At 41.2% G+C, this 18,937-nt stretch overlaps 1 protein-coding gene and 1 non-coding gene across 10 annotated transcripts in view; one reads left to right on the forward strand and one right to left on the reverse strand.

The window, feature by feature from the left end:
- The first annotated feature begins 4,032 nt into the window (after positions 1-4,032).
- On the forward strand, positions 4,033-4,229 carry LOC141413068 (U2 spliceosomal RNA). Its single transcript, XR_012437902.1, has one exon. It is a non-coding gene; the product is annotated as a U2 spliceosomal RNA (small nuclear RNA).
- A 285-nt stretch (positions 4,230-4,514) lies between these two features.
- Positions 4,515-18,937, reverse strand: part of LOC109681673 (rho guanine nucleotide exchange factor 3) — a 299,591-nt gene continuing 285,168 nt past the window's right edge. For 6 of the 9 annotated variants that reach the window (XM_074044006.1, XM_074044008.1, XM_074044005.1 and 3 more), the window contains 4 exons: positions 17,508-17,765; positions 12,239-12,409; positions 8,136-8,322; positions 4,515-6,818 (listed from right to left, as the gene is read on the reverse strand). In XM_074044006.1, the coding sequence (XP_073900107.1) occupies positions 6,466-6,818; positions 8,136-8,322; positions 12,239-12,409; positions 17,508-17,765 (969 nt within the window). In that variant the 3' untranslated portion in view covers positions 4,515-6,465. The remainder of the gene's footprint in view (positions 6,819-8,135; positions 8,323-12,238; positions 12,410-17,507; positions 17,766-18,937) is intronic. The other 3 variants (XM_074044012.1, XM_074044011.1, XR_012436325.1) reach the window with 2 other exon arrangements.

Raw genomic sequence — 18,937 nt, forward strand, 5'->3', positions numbered from 1 at the left:
GCATGTGTGAGGCCCTGGGTACTGACAAAAAAAAAAAAAAAAGAAAAGAAAAAGAAAAAAGAATAAAGACATAAAAATATTTGAAAGTCAATACTTCAGGAATTCCTGACAGAAAAAACAGAACATAGTGAGATGTAAACTATCTAATAAAAAGTACAAGAAAAAAACTCCAAAATCCTGGATTAAGCCCTTCAAGTATTCAGCACAATAAATTAAAAAAAAAAAAAGATCCAGGCCAAGGAAATACTTTTCTACTTTTGTATTTTAGCACCTATTAATTGTACAAAATAAGGGATTTCATTGTGACATTGTATAATGGACTTGGAGGGTATTCACCCTCCATTGCTCTCTTGTGCCCCCTCCCCTTATCCCCTTCTATATCCTGAATGGTCCTCTTTTTACTTTTATGCCCCCCCATCCTCCTAAGTTTCATAAATGAGAGAAAACATGCAATACTTGTTTTTTGGAGTCTGGCTTATTTTGTTTAACATGAAAGTGAAACTGGAAACGTCCAAACTGTAACTGGAAACAGCTCCAGTTCCATCCATTTTCTTGCAAATGACATAATTTCATTCTTTATGGCTGAACAAAATTCCATTTTGTTTACACACCACATTTTCTTTATCCATTCATCTGTTGACAGGCACCTAGGGGGATTCCATAACTTGCAGAGGTCATAGTTGTGAGAAATTTCCTAATACATGTACCAAAAATGATTAAGTAACTATGAAAACTATTAGCTTCTCATAGTTTCTTTTTTCATAAAGATTTAAAAAAATTTTTTTTATTCATATGTGCTCATAGTTTTCTTTTTTTATTTATTTTTTAATCATTCATATGTGCATACAATGCTTGGGTCATTTTTCCCCCCTACCCCCGCCCTCTCCCCCTCACCCCCTCCATACCCGGCAGAAACTATTTTGTCCTTATCTGTAATTTTGTTGAAGAGAGAGTATAAGCAATAATAGGAAGGAACAAGGGTTTTTGCTACTTGAGATAAGGATAACTATACAGGGCATTGACTCATATTGATTTCCTGTGCATGTGTGTTACCTGCTAGGTTAATTCTTTTTGATCTAACCTTTTCTCTAGTTCCTGGTTCCCTTCTCCTATTGGCCTCAGTTGCTTTTAAGGTATCTGCTTTAGTTTCTCTGCGTTGGGGGCAACAAATGCTAGCTAATTTTTTAGGTGTCTTACCTATCCTCATATCTCTCTTGTGGGCTCTCGCTTTTATCTTGTGATCAAAGTTCAATACACTTGTTGTGTTTGCCCTTGATCTAATGTCTGCATATGAGGGAGGACATACGATTTTTGGTCTTTTGGGCCAGGCTAACCTCACTCAGAATGATGTTCTCCAATTCCATCTATTTACCAGCGAATGATAACATTTCATTCTTCTTCATGGCTGCATAAAATTCCATTGTGTATAGATACCACATTTTCTTAATCCATTCATCAGTGGTGGGGCATCTTGGCTGTTTCCATAACTTGGCTATTGTGAATAGTGCCGCAATAAACATGGGTGTGCAGGTGCCTCTGGAGTAACCTGTGTCACAGTCTTTTGGGTATATCCCCAAGAGTGGTATTGCTGGATCAAATGGTAGATCAATGTTTAGCTTTTTAAGTAGCCTCCAAATTTTTTTCCAGAGTGGTTGTACTAGTTTACATTCCCACCAACAGTGTAAGAGGGTTCCTTTTTCCCTGCATCCTTGCCAACACCTGTTGTTGGTGGTGTTGCTAATGATGGCTGTGCTCATAGTTTTCAAAGATTTCAAATATACTGTCTCATTTTTTAAATGTCTTGTTTTGCAGACATGGAAACAGATACCCTGAAAAGAACACCCAAGGATGACACTTTTCAAGGCTTTCACAGATGAGGTGGGACGACTCATTAACACTGAGGGTGTTGTGTGTGAGAACATGTATGCGTATGGATAAGCTATTTGGAATGCACATTCATGGTCCTAAAATGGCTGGTCAGCTCTCAAAGATAGAGTGCCTGACTACTAATTCATGGTTATTCCCGCAGGTCATCTGATGAATTGCTTTGTCTGAGTTGGTCTGTGTAGAAGACTGATATGCCAGCTATTCTTGAGAAAGGAGATATGATGTAATAAGCAAACTGTTATCTTAAATTCCCTTGATAAGCAGCGAATATAGTCACCTTTTCTCACTGTGTGCTCACTCAAATGAGCAAGATTTTATATCTTTATCCTCTTCCACTTCCCTTCCAATACTGTAATTACAGAATTCTGTCAATGAACAAGACTGTATGAATTAAACAACCAATCACATCGATGTAAGGGGTATTCAGTGTCTAGTTCCACTAGAGTCAGTGGGATACACTCATCTGGGGGGTGAACTGGCCATTTTCTTCATCGGATCTTCCAGCTCTTTCTCAGGCTTTTTGAAAGTTAGTAAAAAATGGATAGGGACAGAATGGAAATGGAGAACTGAACAGCTTGTTCACCAAGCTGGTGGGTTGTAGCTTCCTGTAAGCACAGTCTTTGTTGAAACAAGACTGCGGCTATGAAGAAGTTTGCATCTTAGCTGCTGGAGATGCTGGGAATGGAAACTAAAGCAGTCGGTGGTGGTGACCACAACTCAGAAGCTGAAACCACACTCTAATTTTGCACAAAATTGCTAGTTCTGCCTCTTTTTATTGTTTCTGACTGCAAGGATGACATTCAGTTGTGTGTAAAATAGCATCTTCAGAACAGACTAAAGAAAGTCATTTAGCCCTCAGTCATTTGTACTTACACTATCAACATTTTTCTAATATACTATTAAAAACCTGTCCACTGGTATCAACAGCCAATACAATTGTGGGGGTGAAAGGTGGAAGGAATATCCAAAGTGGCACTGAAGGAGGACAAGCAGCACAAAAAGGAAACAGGAAGGGGAGAAACAAGAATTTTTTTTTTTTTTTTTTTTGCAGTACTGGAGTTTGAACTCAGGGCTTGCTAGAGAGGTGCTCTACCACCTGAGCCATGCCCCCAGCTGAGAATTAAGTTTCCATTTGAGAAAAAATATTTACATTTATTTATTTGAGTATCTTGCCTAATCTGGGAATTTAGTGTGTTAAAGAAAATGGTGGGAGTTTATTATAAAGATAAAACTAACCACAAGCCTTATTGGGCCAATGTGCTATTGAGAACTGGCTAACAGCTTAAAACTGCATAGCCTTTTCATCTAAAAACTGCTCTTGGTGGGAAACAAATCTAACCATTTTCATGAACAAGTGCACTGAAATTCCAGTAAGCATTTCAAAGTGAAATTTACCTTCTTTTATTTAGTCTCAAGTTCATCAACAGTCACCTAACTTGGCAATGAGATTCAGCATTTCTTTTCTATAGCATTCATGACTTATCACTTTGTAAATAGCATTGTAACCAACTTGTTGTCTGAGCCTGAGTTTTTGTCTTGCAATTTCGTAGAATGAAAATCACAGACAATGAGAGTGAGTAAAGCAGGACAGTTTATTGAGATAGAAAAATGGTAAAGTCTTCCCAGAGCTGGGAAGGGTCCCAAGGGAGGGTTGCCAGAGAAGCGAAGTGGTCTAAGGTTTTTATCCATTTACCCCAGAGTGTTGCTCAAGCGGTATGCTAATTAGATGTGCAGAGAGAAGCATTCTGGTTGGTTGTGCTCCCAACATTCTGATTGGTTGTGCCTTTAAACCATGGGGGTTTGAAATTCTTACTAGTTCTCATAGTGTTCTCATTCTGGTCTATCCTGCTTTTCCTTCTTTCTGCCCTTTAAGATCACAGGGAGGTCATAATGGTTTCCAGCAGCGCTTCTGTCAAAGCTATACTTAATTTCAGCTAACTGCCTATCCTAGTTGCTCCGTATGGATAAAAACAGTTTTAAAGATGAGTAAGTGAATGCATATAGAATGTTGAAAAAATAGGACTAAGACATAAAGTTATGCCAAAGCTTTGATAAACCAGTCAAAGAATTTATTTCAACTTGCACCTTAGTTCCCAAGTTCGCACTTGGGAACCATATGCAAAAATTTCAAAAAGAACCCTCTGGATCATTTCTTGGCCTTTTGGCTAAGATCAAGTGCAGTATCTGTTCTTATCAGTTTAATATCCCATACGTTCTGTCTCTTAGGACAATATGTTACATGGATTTTTGGAGCAGGGAGATGGAGTAGAAGTAGGAGTGTGGTTCCAGGCCACCCTGGGCAAAAAGAGTTTGCAAAACCCCATTTCAATGGCAAAAAAGCTGGGTGTGGTGGTGTGTTCCCAGCACCAATGGGAAGCCTAAAATAGGAGGATGGCAATCTTGAGCAATAAGTGAGACCCTATTTCCAGAATAACCGGAGTAAAAAGGGCTGGAGGTATAGATCAAGCAGTAGAGCACCTGCTGAGCAAGTACAAGACCCTGAGTTCAAACCCCAGTATCTCAAAGGAATAAAAAAAAAAAAAAAAAAAAAAAAAAGAACACTCTGGCCTCTCAAAGGGATAGCTGAACATTGATGACTGCAGAGCACAAACTGGACACGAGGAGGATGACATTTTTAATGTAATTTATTTGAAATGCATCCAGAAAAGTTTAAGGCCATTATACAAAAACATTCATTTCATCAAAACATTCATTGACTTTCTTCCCATAGGCCGACATCCACAAAGCTCTTTTCTTAATCCACTGGCAAGAGGCCAATGGCTCTGCAAAGATCACTCCGCCTCTTCCTCACCATCAAATGACTCCTCAGGTGGCCTCTGCTCTGTCTGCAGCAGGTTTATTCATTTGCTGAATCAGTAACAACTTGAGAAACAAAGCAGTTTTAAATAAACTTATAATAGAAAAAACCCACCATGTTTAAAATCTATAAATACAGAAATATGTTTTACAGGGTAAAACTGACCATAACATTTTTTTGTTTTTGAAAAATAATAATGTAATATACCTGTTTTCATATTGATAAATCTTGTCACACGTCTTCTTTGAATGCACATGACATATGTACATAATAAAATGACAACATTGTATTTGCTGCGTTCTTTTCTGTAAACTTGAAAGACACAGATTTAAAAAAAAAACTTTTTTGGCAATAATTTAGAATCATTACTACTAGTGCTGGTGTGGGTATAATTTTGCACAGGTCATCCTAAATATTTACACTTGCAGGGAGCTTTTCCTTGTAGTTTGTTAACTTTTTTTTTTTTAAAGGTCTGCACCCCACCCTACTCTGTAAATCAAGGCTGGACAAAGAGGTTACCAGTTTGGCTAGCTGAGCCTAATCAGTTAATGAAATTGGCCTTGGGAGAATGTGATTATGTTTCTGATTATAGCACAGAACCAGAGACACAAACTGAGGGCGGAAAAGTAGAGCACGGAGAAATCTTTCCCAGAAGGCCCGTGCTTTTCTCTTCTAATAGTCTGGGTGAAGTGCTTCTCACTCCCAATTCTTCCTCTCATGTGTTGTTGTTATTGTTGTTTTGTTTTGAGACAGGGTTTCACTATGTAGCCCAGTCTGGCCTCCAACTTTCCATCCTTTTGCCTCTGCCTCCTCAGTCCTAGGATTGCAGGTGTGTACACCATGCCTAGCCTCTCAAGTGTTTGTAAACAGAGTCACTGACACATAGTCTCTTTTCCTATTGCTTCATTCACACTGTAAAATATGAGTGACCTAGGCAGATGAAACAAAATGAAGACAGAGGGCTTTCTCGTTATCCTGGAAGGTTTTCCCAGGCCCTCTGGGTTCTATTCTGATTGGGAGGCTAGAAATGGCTTTCTATGGCAAGCCACTGGCCATGACAGGCATCTCTTAGAGCCACGCACATTTCAGTTAAAGACTCAGAGCTGGCAGCTGCTTTTGTCTTGGCCCTTCTAAAGTCAGCTTCTATTTCATGTCCTTATAGGTTACTGAACCAAACTTGCACTGGATAAAATTGCAAGGTTCAAATAATGCTTCTTTCTTTGCAAAATTAAGCCTTCAGAATCCTCAGCGATGTTTTCATGCTTTCTGGTTGAATAACATGGAACCAAGTTCACTTGAAGGGCTGGCCTTTCCTGGTTCTCCCCCAGATGCCATCCCAATACTCTGATGCAAAGCGCTCTTAAATCCAATGCTATCTTGTCTAAGAGCTAGGAACGCACCAGAGGGAAGCATGAGAGGAAGGACTCGCCAAGCAATCTATGCAAAACAGTAGTTTAGAGATTCTTTTGTTTCTATTTTTAAAATCCAGCAGGACAACTGAAAGTAACTTGTTCAAATACCTCTCCATCCATGCAGACACGTGTAAGATACAGTACAGGGTAATGGCTGCCACTGATTTCAGCTGACAAAGACAAATTGATTGGCAGTTACAGTACTAGGGACAAAGGTACAGATACAAGAGACGGCCAACACAGTCACAAGAGTATTAAAAAGTGCTTCTCCAAACCGTTCCATGTGTGGAATGCAAATACTGTACAGGTAAGACACAGGGCTACTTGCAGGAAGGACATAGCCTTCTGTCAGACGTTGCTTTCCACCGGCCTGGTGTTCCCCCAGGAAGAGTCTGCCTGCTCCATTCGCTCACAGTCAAGGCTGACCTCACTCGTGTCCATACTGCAGTCTGACTCACTGTCTGATTGGTCCATCTGCTCAAGTTTTGTTTCCCCTTGTGGCTCCCTGCTCCCGGTGGCAGGATTTAGGAATGGTCCCTCGGAGTCAAGCACCCCACCCTGCCCAGCGGCACACAGAACTGTTTCTTTGGCTTGACGGATACAATTGAGCCACTGCTGTTTGTTGAAGGTATCATTGGCTTGTAGCGAGTGGGACTGACTTTGGGATCCATTTTTGAAACTGACTCTGAAGAAGTTTTTAACTAGAAATGAAAAATACACAAACAAAAGAGTCAATGGGTAGGTATTTCTCTGAGCCAAAGACAACACAGGTTGTGACACTAACCCTACTCATGGCAGACACTGTTGATTAAAAAATGTTTCCCACGGATCTGGAACATAGCTCAGCTCCACCCTGATGCCACCTGAGCTGACAATGGCCTAGTTCTCAGTTGTCCTCAGATGCTAGCACATGGCCATCAGCTTGGAACAAATGATTGTGTTTCAGGAGATCTGAGAATACTGGTTACCAAACCTGCCTGTGTATAAAAATCCCTCTGGGAGCCTATTAAAAATACAGAACCTCAGGCTCATCCTTAGAGTTTCTGATTCAATAGCTCTAAAGTACACCTGGTAATCTATAATTACAAGTTCCCCAAGATAGGGCCACTTGCAGTGTAAGAAGTTCTTTGTAACATTCAGACACCGCAACCCTCCACCAAATACCTGTACATACAGTATTCAATGACTGAAAAGACAGGTAAAGACATAGAGCTGTTAGAAGTGTGGTTTCATTTAAAAATGAAATTACAAGCCAGGCGCTGGCTCATGCCTGTAATCCTAGCTACTCAGGAAGCAGAGATCTGGACTGTGGCTTGAACCAGCCTAGACAAATAGTTCAGGAGACCCTATCTCAAAAAAACTCATCACAGAAAAGGGCTGATGGAGTGGCTCAAGGGTGTAGGCCCTGAGTTCAAACCCCACTACAGAAAAAAAAAAATGAAATTACATTTCAATTACCTCAACAGGAGCATCATGCAGTAAAAAATGGTAGTGTATGATATGGAAGGTGTTGGCAATAATGGCGCCGATAGGTTTCGGTTCTTACTGCACCCTTAAGCTTCTGTTTTCTAGGGTCACGGTCCTGCCTCCCAGGGTCACAGTCCTGCCTCAAGTCTAGCCTGAATCCTCCTTCTGCCCCAACCTCCTCTCCACATGGTCATTTGGGGCCTATATTTCCCTACAGAAGGCATTCTTTTCAATCTAGTAACATTAAACTGGCATGGAATGGGTCCTGTGTGCCACATGCAGTGCTTGCTTCACAGAAGCATCTGAAGTCAATCCCCTTGCACTGCCCCTGTAGCCAACAGACTGGGAACCAGCACATTAGGCTTGGAGGCCTAACCATGAAGGCAGAGGAGGCCCAATGTTCATTGCCAGCTATCTTCAGCTGGAAGCTAGTCCCTTAAATTCAGGCTCTGCTCTTTGATACTAGCCCAGTACCTTACCTATGTTTCACTTTTCTTATTTGCACAGCCTCTCACCTACAAATCCCACCCCCTCCAGGCCCCAGTGCATACCTCTCTCATTGTTGCTGAAGGCCCCTCGCAGGGAGCCCCCCAGCCTCACTTCCCCATCCTGCAGATCTTCCAGCAGGAGGTCCTTCACGGGGATAGGCTGCCGGTACAGCTGGTAGCAGAGCTGCTCATTGTGGGTGACAGCTCGAGTGATCACCAGCACTTCTTGAAACAGGAAAACATGCAGTTTCTAGGGGAAAAGAATCCACAGGATTTCCTTAAGCAATAATGTAGTGAGTGGTAGGTTTCTGGACCTCTTTGGCAAGAGGTACCCAATATTAGGTTCACGACAGATTTTGAACTTTATGGCTTAGGTAGTAGAGCACCTGCCTAGCAAGTGCAAGGCCCTGAGTTCAAACCCCAATGCCACAAAAAAAAAAAGGAAAGCCAGGCAGGGTGGTACATTCCTGTAATTCGTGCACTTTGAAGTCAGAGGCAGGAGGATCATGAGTTTGAGGCCAGCCTGGGTTACATACGAAATTCCAGGCCAACCTAGGATACATAGGGACACCCTATCTTAAAAATCCCCAGACCAAGCTAGCCATGGTGGCTCATGCCTGTAATCAGGAGGTAGAGACTTGGGAGGATTGCAGTTTAAGACAAACATGGGCAAAAAGTTCATGAGCCCCCATCTCAATCAATAAAAGCTAGGCATGAGAGCATATGCCTGTTACCCCAGCTAAACAAGAAGCATAAATAGAAGGATTGTTGTCCAGTCATAAATGCAAGACCCCATTCAAAAAACACCTACAGCAAAAGGGCTGGGGGTGTGGCTCAAGTGGTAGAGCACCTGCATGGCAAGCACAAAGCCTTGAATTCAAAACCCTAGTATTACCCAGCCCAGAACAAATAATAACAAGGGCTGGGGATTCAGCTCAGTGGTAGAGTACCTGGCTAGCATGTGCAAGGCCCTGGGTTTGATCCTTAGCATTGCAAAAAGAAAGAGGAAAAACTGGGAAAACAGTATAGCACAAAATAATCAAGTTAAAGGCTTTTCTTGCAGGGGAGAGGTAAGAAAGTTTAAAAAATGTTCTTTGATGGGGGAAGGGGTTGGTCATTATTTTATGTACTTAAAATAATCAGATGTTTACTTTGTATTTGCCTCAATCAATCTTCTAGCTGCAACTGGCAGTTTGAACTCAGACTAACTGGGCAAACTTCATATAAAAATATCCCCCGTATAGATTGGTAGAATCAACATAGTAAAAATGCCTATACTCCCAAAAGTAATCTACATGTTTAATGCAATTCCCATCAAAATTCCAATGACATTCATTAAAGAGATTGAAAAATCAACCGTGAAATTTATATGGAAACACAAGAGGCCACGAATAGCCAAGGCAATACTCAGTCAAAAGAACAATGCAGGAGGTATCACAATACCTGACTTCAAACTATATTACAAAGCAATAACAATAAAAACAGCATGGTACTGGCACAAAAACAGACATGAAGACCAGTGGAACAGAATAGAGGACCCAGATATGAAGCCACACAACTATAACCAACTCGTCTTTGACAAAGGCGCTAAAAATATACAATGGAGAAATAGCAGCCTCTTCAACAAAAACTGGTTAGCAGTCTGCAAAAAACTGAAACTAGATCCATGTATATCACCCTATACCAAGATTAACTCAAAATGGATCAAGGATCTTAATATCAGACCACAAACTCTAAAGTTGATACAGGAAAGAGTAGGAAATACTCTGGAGTTAGTAGGTATAGGTAAGAACTTTCTCAATGAAACCCCAGCAGCACATCAACTAAGAGATAGCATAGATAAATGGGACCTCATAAAACTAAAAAGCTTCTGTTCATCAAAAGAAACGGTCTCTAAACTGAAGAGAACACCCACAGAGTGGGAGAAAATATTTGCCAGCTACACATCAGACAAAGGACTGATAACCAGAATATATAGGGAACTTAAAAAACTAAATTCTCCCAAAACTAATGAACCAATAAAGAAATGGGTAAGTGAACTGAACAGAACTTTCTCAAAAGAAGAAATTCAAATGGCCATAAAGCACATGAAAAAATGCTCACCATCTCTAGCAATAAAGGAAATGCAAATTAAAACCACACTAAGATTCCACCTCACCCCTGTTAGTATAGCCATCATCAGCAACACCACCAACAACAGGTGTTGGCGAGGATGCGGGGAAAAAGGAGCCCTCTTACACTGTTGGTGGGAATGTAAACTAGTACAACCACTCTGGAAAAAAATTTGGAGGCTACTTAAAAAGCTAAAAATTGATCTACCATTTGATCCAGCAATACCACTCTTGGGGATATACCCAAAAGACTGTGACACAGGTTACTCCAGAGGCACCTGCACACCCATGTTTATTGCAGCACTATTCACAATAGCCAAGTTATGGAAACAGCCAAGATGCCCCAGCACTGACGAATGGATTAAGAAAATGTGGTATCTATACACAATGGAATTTTATGCAGCCATGAAGAAGAATGAAATGTTATCATTCGCTGGTAAATGGATGGAATTGGAGAACATCCTTCTGAGTGAGGTTAGCCTGGCCCAAAAGACCAAAAATCGTATGTTCTCTCTCATATGTGGACATTAGATCAAGGGCAAACACAACAAGGGGATTGGACTTTGAGCACATGATAAAAGCGAGAGCACACAAGGGAGGGCTGAGGATAGGTAAGACACCTAAAAAATTAGCTAGCATTTGTTGCCCTCAATGCAGAGAAACTAAAGCAGATACCTTAAAAGCAACTGAGGCCAATAGGAAAAGGGGACCAGGAACTAGAGAAAAGGTTAGATCAAAAAGAATTAACCTAGAAGGTAACACACATGCACAGGAAATTAATGTGAGTCAACTCCTTGCATAGCTATCCTTATCTCAACCAGCAAAAACCCTTGTCCCTTCCTATTATTGCTTATACTCTCTCTTCAACAAAATTAGAGATAAGGGCAAAATAATTTCTGCTGGGTATTGAGGGGGTGGAAGTGAGAGGGACGGGGTGGAGTGGGTGGTAAGGGAGGGGGTGGGGGCAGGGGGGAGAAATGACCCAAGCCTTGCATGCACATATGAATAATAAAACAATAAAAAAAATCCCCCATATATATATATGTGGGGATATATATGTATATATATATCCTGTGTGTGTATATGTATATACACACACAAAGAGGAAAATAAATATGAGGATATATATATATATTCCTATGATGTAAAAGGCCCTGGAAGAGCAATTTCTGTTTATAAGAACATGACCCTTGGGCTGGGGGCCCATGAGAGTGCAAGAGCCTTAGTTTAAACACCAGTACTGCCAAAAAGGAGGAAGAAGGAAGGAAGGAAGGAAGGAAGGATTGAGGGGGGAGGAGGAGAAGGAGATGGCAGAGGAGGAGGAGATGAAGGAGGAGGAGGAGGAGGAGGAGATGGAGGAGAAGGAGGTGGAGGAGGAGAAGGAGATGGAAGAGGAGGAGGAAGAGGAGGAGGAGATGGAGGAGGAGGAGATGGAGGAGGAGGAGATGGAGGAGGAGGAGAAGGAGATGGAGGAGGAGAAGGAGGTGGAGGAGGAGAAGGAGATGGAAGAGGAGGAGGAAGAGGAGGAGGAGATGGAGGAGGAGGAGGAGATGGAGGAGGAGGAGATGGAGGAGGAGGAGAAGGAGATGGAGGAGGAGAAGGAGGTGGAGGAGGAGAAGGAGATGGAAGAGGAGGAGGAAGAGGAGGAGGAGATGGAGGAGGAGGAGGAGATGGAGGAGGAGGAGGAGATGGAGGAGGAGGAGGAGAAGGAGATGGAAGAGGAGGAGGAAGAGGAGGAGGAGATGGAGGAGGAGGAGGAGGTGGAGAAGGAGATGGAAGAGGAGGAGGAAGAGGAGGAGGAGATGGAGGAGGAGGAGGAGAAGATGGAGGAGGAGGAGGAGATGGAGGAAGAGGAGATGGAGGAGATGGAGGAGGAGAAGGAGATGGAGGAGGAGGAGAAGGAGAAAGGAAGAAGAAGAAGAAGAAGAACAACAACAACAACAACAACAACAACATGATCCTAGGTCGGCAAGGAATAGTAAGAGGAAACACAGATCAAATGGATTAGTGACGGGGGAGGCCCAGGATGAGACACCCAAGGAGAGTAATCCTTACCACACCCCGGTTGTTTTTCAGTTCACCATGACAGCACAGAACTCTGGAGCCGTCAATCAGGGAGTCCTTTTGGCCTTCTTCCAAGTAAAGAAGCCGCTCTTTATAATAACGACATTCAGATTCCCCAGTCTTGGTGTTGATTTCTGCCACAATTCCCTGGATGATGTTTATCTATGGAAACAAAGAGGAAAATAAATATGGGGATTGTAAGCAGGCTGTCCATAACAAGTCTTAGTGTCAGCCCACAAGTCATCCAAACTAACTGGATCTAATGATGAGGTTCTGGGATTGGGAGTTGCAGCTTTGGGAAAAGAGAAAAAAAGGCTTTTAATATATTGTCCTCTCTCTCTCTCTCTCTCTCTCTCTCTCTCTCTCTCTCTCACACACACACACACACACACACACACATTTATTTATACATACAGATATTTGTACTGCATATAAAACTAACAGTGATGCATCATTCTATCAGAGGGGAAGAGATACTAGGTAGCCTTTGATGTTTTAGGTATGGTAGCACATGCCTGTAATCCCAGCACTAGAGAGGTTAAGGCAAGAGTCTGGGCTACATAGTGAGACCCTGTCTCAAAACAATAGGAGCTGGAGGCATGCCTCAAGTGGTAGAGTGCCTGCCTAACAGGAGTGAGGGTCTGAGTTCAAATCCCAGGACCACCAAAGCCAAATGACTCCACTACTATATATATGTAATATATTTCATGTTACACACTTTTTCAAACATGCTCACAGAGCTGAAAATGTAGGCACATACAAAACTGGGCCAAGGAAAGAAAACAAAGCAAAATGTAGAAATTCAACAAAAGGGAAATTCAACTCTTGGGGGGTTTGAGAGCAGCTTTCAAGATCTTTCTACATATAACCAGTCTACTGTACAAGCAGTATTTGCAAACTGAGTTTAAACAAATGGTTTGAATATCTTTTTAGTAACAAACATAAATGTTTTATAAAGGACAGAGAAATGTGTATACACATTTCACCCATGTTATAGCAAATGTGAGTGAGTGAGGGGCAGAGATTTCAAAGTGATGTCATTAAAAAGCAAAACCTGAGATGTCATCAGTGGGCATTTATTTTATTTTAATTTTTATCTTTTTGGCAATACTGGGGTTGAACTCAGGGCCTCACACTCACAAGATCTTGATCTGTTGTTAATTCTACCACATGGATATCATGTCTAAATGTTAGAAAATATTGCAAAACAAAGGAACCAAAGAATGGAAAGAAAAGACATTGGGAGTAATGATGAGGATAGTACATACACATTTTTATCATGTCTACAGCACACGTGAGTTCTTGATCACATTTACTTAACAGAGAAAAGCCAACAGGGCCTGGATAGTGATCCTTCTATTTTAGGCTTCCTGCTATAACTGGGATTACAGGTGTACAATACCACACCCAGCTTTTTTCTCTTGGGAGGAGTCTCACTAACTTTTCTGTTTGGGCTAGACTCGAACACTCTGATTTCAGTGTCCTAAGTAGTTTAGGATTACAGGATTGAGTCACTGGGGTCCAGCTTGAAACTCTTAATAGAGTCTTCCACTCTGTGTTTTTTTTTTTCAGTGCTGGGGTTTTGAAATTCAGGGCCTTGCACTTGCTAAGGTGCTCTCCCACTACAGCCACACCCCCTAGCCCATCTTCCCTTTGATAGTCATTAACTTTCATTTCAAAACAAACAAAAAAAGAAATTTCACAAAATACATGAAACCCGTGAATCATCCTTCAAATTAATTTAACTAATGTTTTTTAAGTACCTGCTCTGCGTAAGACTAGGTAGCTTCAAAGAAACTTAAAACATCTGGGTGGTCTCTGAGCAAATGCTTTATGTCTACCTTTTCACCTTGCTATGTTTTTAGTTCATTGTGGAATCCATGCTTTCTCCTTGTTTTTAAAGACCTTAGCATTAATGTCTATGATTTATCATACCAGTGACCTATTACTAGGTATATCTATACAGAGGAATTCATCAGCACTTGAGTCCACTTTCTGAATTTCCTGTGAGTATCCAGGAAACCAGAAAAAGATATGCACCACAGATGTACAGATGTGTTTATTACATAATTCAACTCAAGAAATAAACAGCCAGAAGACTCATAAAACGCCACAGTGGTTCCTTAGGCAGCTATGACTACTTTCAAATACTACTTCTTTAGTTTTGGAAACAGTGGTGTTATCAGTCCACATTCTGTGCATATTCATAATAGTAACTCCGGATCTGCTTTTATTTACTGAGTGTTTTCTATTAATATCAATCTGAACATCATGAAGGTTCAGAGATTTATTCTGCAGGAGTTCAGGGAGTTATAAAGTTACGTACAGCAGATTGCCAGTAATAAACCGTCATGGTAGCTGCGCATCTAAATTAAACTTATTGTTGGATACTGAAATTTATTGCTCAAACTGAAGGAAGGAACTGCAAAAGGGAGATGATGAGAAATACAAGTACACAGAGGTTAGGCTCACACATGCTGGAATCATTCTCTCTGTAATCTGAAAGCCCTATCTGTCTAGTGCCTGGTGTCACAATGTCATCTACTCATCAGTTCCTGACATGAACCAAGAATAGCAGTGTTCTTTGCCTCTGCATCGAAAGAACTGGTTCTACCCACTGGTTTCAGTAAATATTTTTTTTAAGGTGCTGGGGAACAGTGGTGGGAAGGGGAAAGGGATGGCGTACAGGATCGCTTTCTGGCTGAAACAGTCCTTAGAATTTAAAACATTAAACAAGCAATTCTCTGGAATATCTGAATATCCAAAGTTCTACTTTAAGATAGTCTCTTTGGGGAAAAATTTCCATCAATCCAGAAAACACTATTAAGTAAGAAATTCTAACAGCAATGAGGTAGTTTATGCACTGCATTAAAATCAAGCCCTTTCTTTGATCTAATCAGAGGACTGAATGCAATCAACTCTGTTAGTGCAGAAGCAATTTGCTTAGCACTGATTTTCCCCTTTGCAGAAATAGGAAGTTTATTCAGGGATCATTTAAGTTGAGCTACATTAGTACTGCAGGTTTTATGTTTATCAAACATTTACAATACCCCCAAGAGTCCAGGGCTAAGTAATTTTGCTCATCTGGGGTAATGCTACAAAGATTTTGAAAAGAAGGGGAAAAAAATGTGCCTGTGCAAGTGGGCTTTTAGAAGACATTCTTTGCAGACATTCTCAAATGTAGGTAAACTGCTTCATGTACAGGGCTGTCTGAGTAATTATCTGAAGATTCAACTTTTGAAAATGGCTTTACACTTTCTGCTCAAGGGAAACTGGTAATTGGCACTTTCATCTTGCAAACAATCATATTTTTATCTGTTTTTGAAATTCAAACTTTTAGCTCATTGGGTGTTTTTTTTAGAAAAGAAGACAGTATTCTTTCATGCTGCATGTTAAAAAGAAGACGTCTTCTTAGTAAAACTCCGAACAGGCTCACACGTTTCCCAAAAGTAACTATTTAAGGAGCTGGAACTCCCTGCTTTTATTCCTACAGACCACACGCTCGCTAGGATGAGATATGGAGAGGGGTAACTTGATCACACTCTTCCAGTAATAAAAACAGACAGATGAAGTGAGATGGGTTTTCTCCCCGAGCCTGCCTCCCTGCTCTGTGCTGGATTCAGGGCCTCGCCTGTGTGTGTTGGGCCTGCCAGATACACCCAACACCTCATGAGTTAGGGTCTTTTCTCATCTTTCTCTGTTCTATATGGAGGGACCCAGCTCAGTTTTGCAACAAGGTCTTGACGCAAATCTGTCTGGTGACCAGACAGCAATCTGTAATTCCAAAGGTAACAGGAGCTCAAAGACTGGGCCAGCTTTTTACATCAATGTACGGGAGGAGGATTTGGAGTCCACATTCATGGAATTTGAATATTAACCCCATCACTTGTTAGCACTGGACTCTAATTTCCCAGTTACCTATGAATATCCTGTTATTGTGCCAGATTAAACAAGGGTGCAAGTCCTCTGAATTGGTCTGTTGCACTGCATCCTACCACTAACTTCCTTGATCAGGTTTTCACGACTTCAAACCTGGCCCACACCAGCATCCTCCCACAGAGACTTCCCTGTACCTAGTTTCTTTCTCCTTGGTCCCCTGATCTGCAAAAAGTGTGTCCAAAATCACACGACTTGGAAGAAATGGAGCTGGGATTTCAAATCTGAATCCCAAATACTTAAAAAATAGAACAAACCTTTGATTAATTATACAACACAGGAAAAAACTTTCAGATTGATATTTAAAACCTGATATAACCACATCTGGATCTACATCCTCTACTTTATCTTTTGCTGGTTCCTCAGGGTATCCTTAACCCTAGGCCTACTGACCTATTCCACAGGTGAGACCTGTTCGGTCATTATTTTTTTTGGTGGCATTGGGGTTTGAACTCAGGGTCTCATGTTTGCTACACAGGTGCAAATTCTACCAGTTGAGCTATTCTGCCAGTCCAATGTCCTGTCATTCTTTACACCTGAGCTCAGGCTACTCTCCCTGGCCTGCCCACAGCACTTCACTGTGCTGGAGTCATAATCCAGCTTTCTGGGTGGGATGCTCACAGTTTATAATATTCTAATGATAGGAACTCCATTTTCTCTTGTTTATTGCTGCTAGGAAAGAATCTACATTTTCAGCATCTCTCAGTCTGGACACAATAAATGCCTGCTGAATGAGGAGCTCACTGGTTAACAGGAGTGACACCAGGCACTCCACTGCTATTGGGTGTTGTGGGGAGTTAAACCTTAAACAGATGTCACTCTCACAAATGGGCTTTGGGGCTATGCTAAAAGGCAACTCCCATCTTCTTACAAAGCAAAGTTATTCAATTCAATTTAAGATCTCAGCAAAGATCTTAACCATCACAGTCAACAATTTTAACACTAGATTAGAGTCACCTGTATAAAAATCAAGACATCTTAGAGCCAAAGGCTGGTGGAATGGCTCGAGTGGTAGAATGCCTGCCTAGCAAGGTGAGGCCCTGGGTTCAAACCCCAGTACCATCAAAAAAAAAATAAAAAGAAATTAAGAAATCTTAGAACTAAATGAACCTTCAAGAGCAGTTCATGTAAACACGGTGTTTTATGGGTTAGGAACTGCGACAGAGACAGGATAAGTGACTTGCAAAATAAAAACAAGGTTGATGGTAGTACCAGGCCTAGAATCCAAGATTCTGGGTCCCAGGACCATAGTATCCATGGACCCAATTCATTAGCCAATATGGGGAAATAACAAAGCAAGACAGAAAGAAACAGGCAAACTTACAGCTTCTTCCAAATGCTGCTGATCTGGATTGTCATTGGGTGTGTGCCTCAAGATTTCTCGAAGAAGCAGAGGGTATTTCACCAGACGGCTTCTTGGAATATCAAGGAAATTCCAGAGATCCAGTTTGCGGCTAAAGGGGGACTCTAAGCATCGCTGAAGGAAATCCTGGACTCGGTGGTCCTGCTTTTTGTGGTCCAGCAGAGCTTTGGCGGCTACCTGATTGCTGCAGTAGCTGTCATAGGAGCTGAGACAAGGCAGCTGAGAAGGAAGCACAAAAAGGGAGTAGGGTGACAAATAATGGAGCTCTGAAGGTACAAGCTAGCATCACTTTTTGGGATTGAACAACCACCAAATCAATCTGCAGGCTGGTCAATATTCCTTTATCTGCATGGCTGGAGGAAACCAGTGGTGGAAGCCTCAAACACTGCAGCAGTTTTTTAGTTGCATGTTTTACTTTCTTGAGTAGTAAGACCCCTACCACAATTTGTTTGCATTTTAACCATCTAATCTAAAAACAAAAGAACCAGAATTATGCACGTGTTTATGTTTTTCAGAATTTTCCGAATCCTTCCAAAAGTATCCAGGAAGGCAAAAGTCACCTTGCTTAGTTTTTAAAATAAAGGATTAAAAAATTTTTTTTAAAGGATTCCTTTAAAAATTAAGAAACAAATGTAGAAGACTGAGTGGCACATACACAAAACAAGGAGTCAGAGTCCACAGCCCTGCCCTCAAGCGCTTCCACCTTGTTTAAGATTACCTGACTCCAACTATAACAGGCCTCAAGAAGTTACAGCAAAAGTATGATTAGTTAAAAAAAAAAAAAAAGTTAGACATAGGAATTATTTAGAAAAATCTTTTAAATTAGCCCTGACAGGCCAGGAAATATTTCTGGCTATTATCTTGTGGTTCACATCACAATAACCACGCAAAGCACAATTTAAGCTTAAAGACTTTGGAACATTTGAACTTCACTGCTTTCATTCCAGCAGAATGCTAATTTCCCTGACAGGTCCCATTAGTCACATTGTGCAAACACCACATCAGAGACTGAAGGAAAGGGGTTCTCTATCCATCTCCCCATTTTACTCCTCCCTCTTAATTGCACCTGAGGTTCCAAGTCCTAACGAAAAGCCACCAGAAGCAATAAAATGTAGCCAGGGGCCTAGCTGCATTCCTTCATCTCCTGTACATCATTTAGGAAGATGCATTCACCATCCCACCCGCTCTGTAGAAGATTCAATGTAAGATGGTGACAAGAGGGCATTTTTGATTTCTGTAGCCCCAGTACTTTGCACTGTGCCTATTATACAACAGACAAAGTTTGTGTTCTGGGTGAACAAATACATGAATGCCTAATGGATTACAAGATTAGGTAATATTTGAAGGTTTGGGAATATTGCTCAAAAATAAAGTAGCAGCATCTGAAAGTT

Source organism: Castor canadensis, chromosome 10, assembly GCF_047511655.1.
Source record: "Castor canadensis chromosome 10, mCasCan1.hap1v2, whole genome shotgun sequence".
Classification (NCBI taxonomy): Eukaryota; Metazoa; Chordata; class Mammalia; order Rodentia; family Castoridae; genus Castor; species Castor canadensis.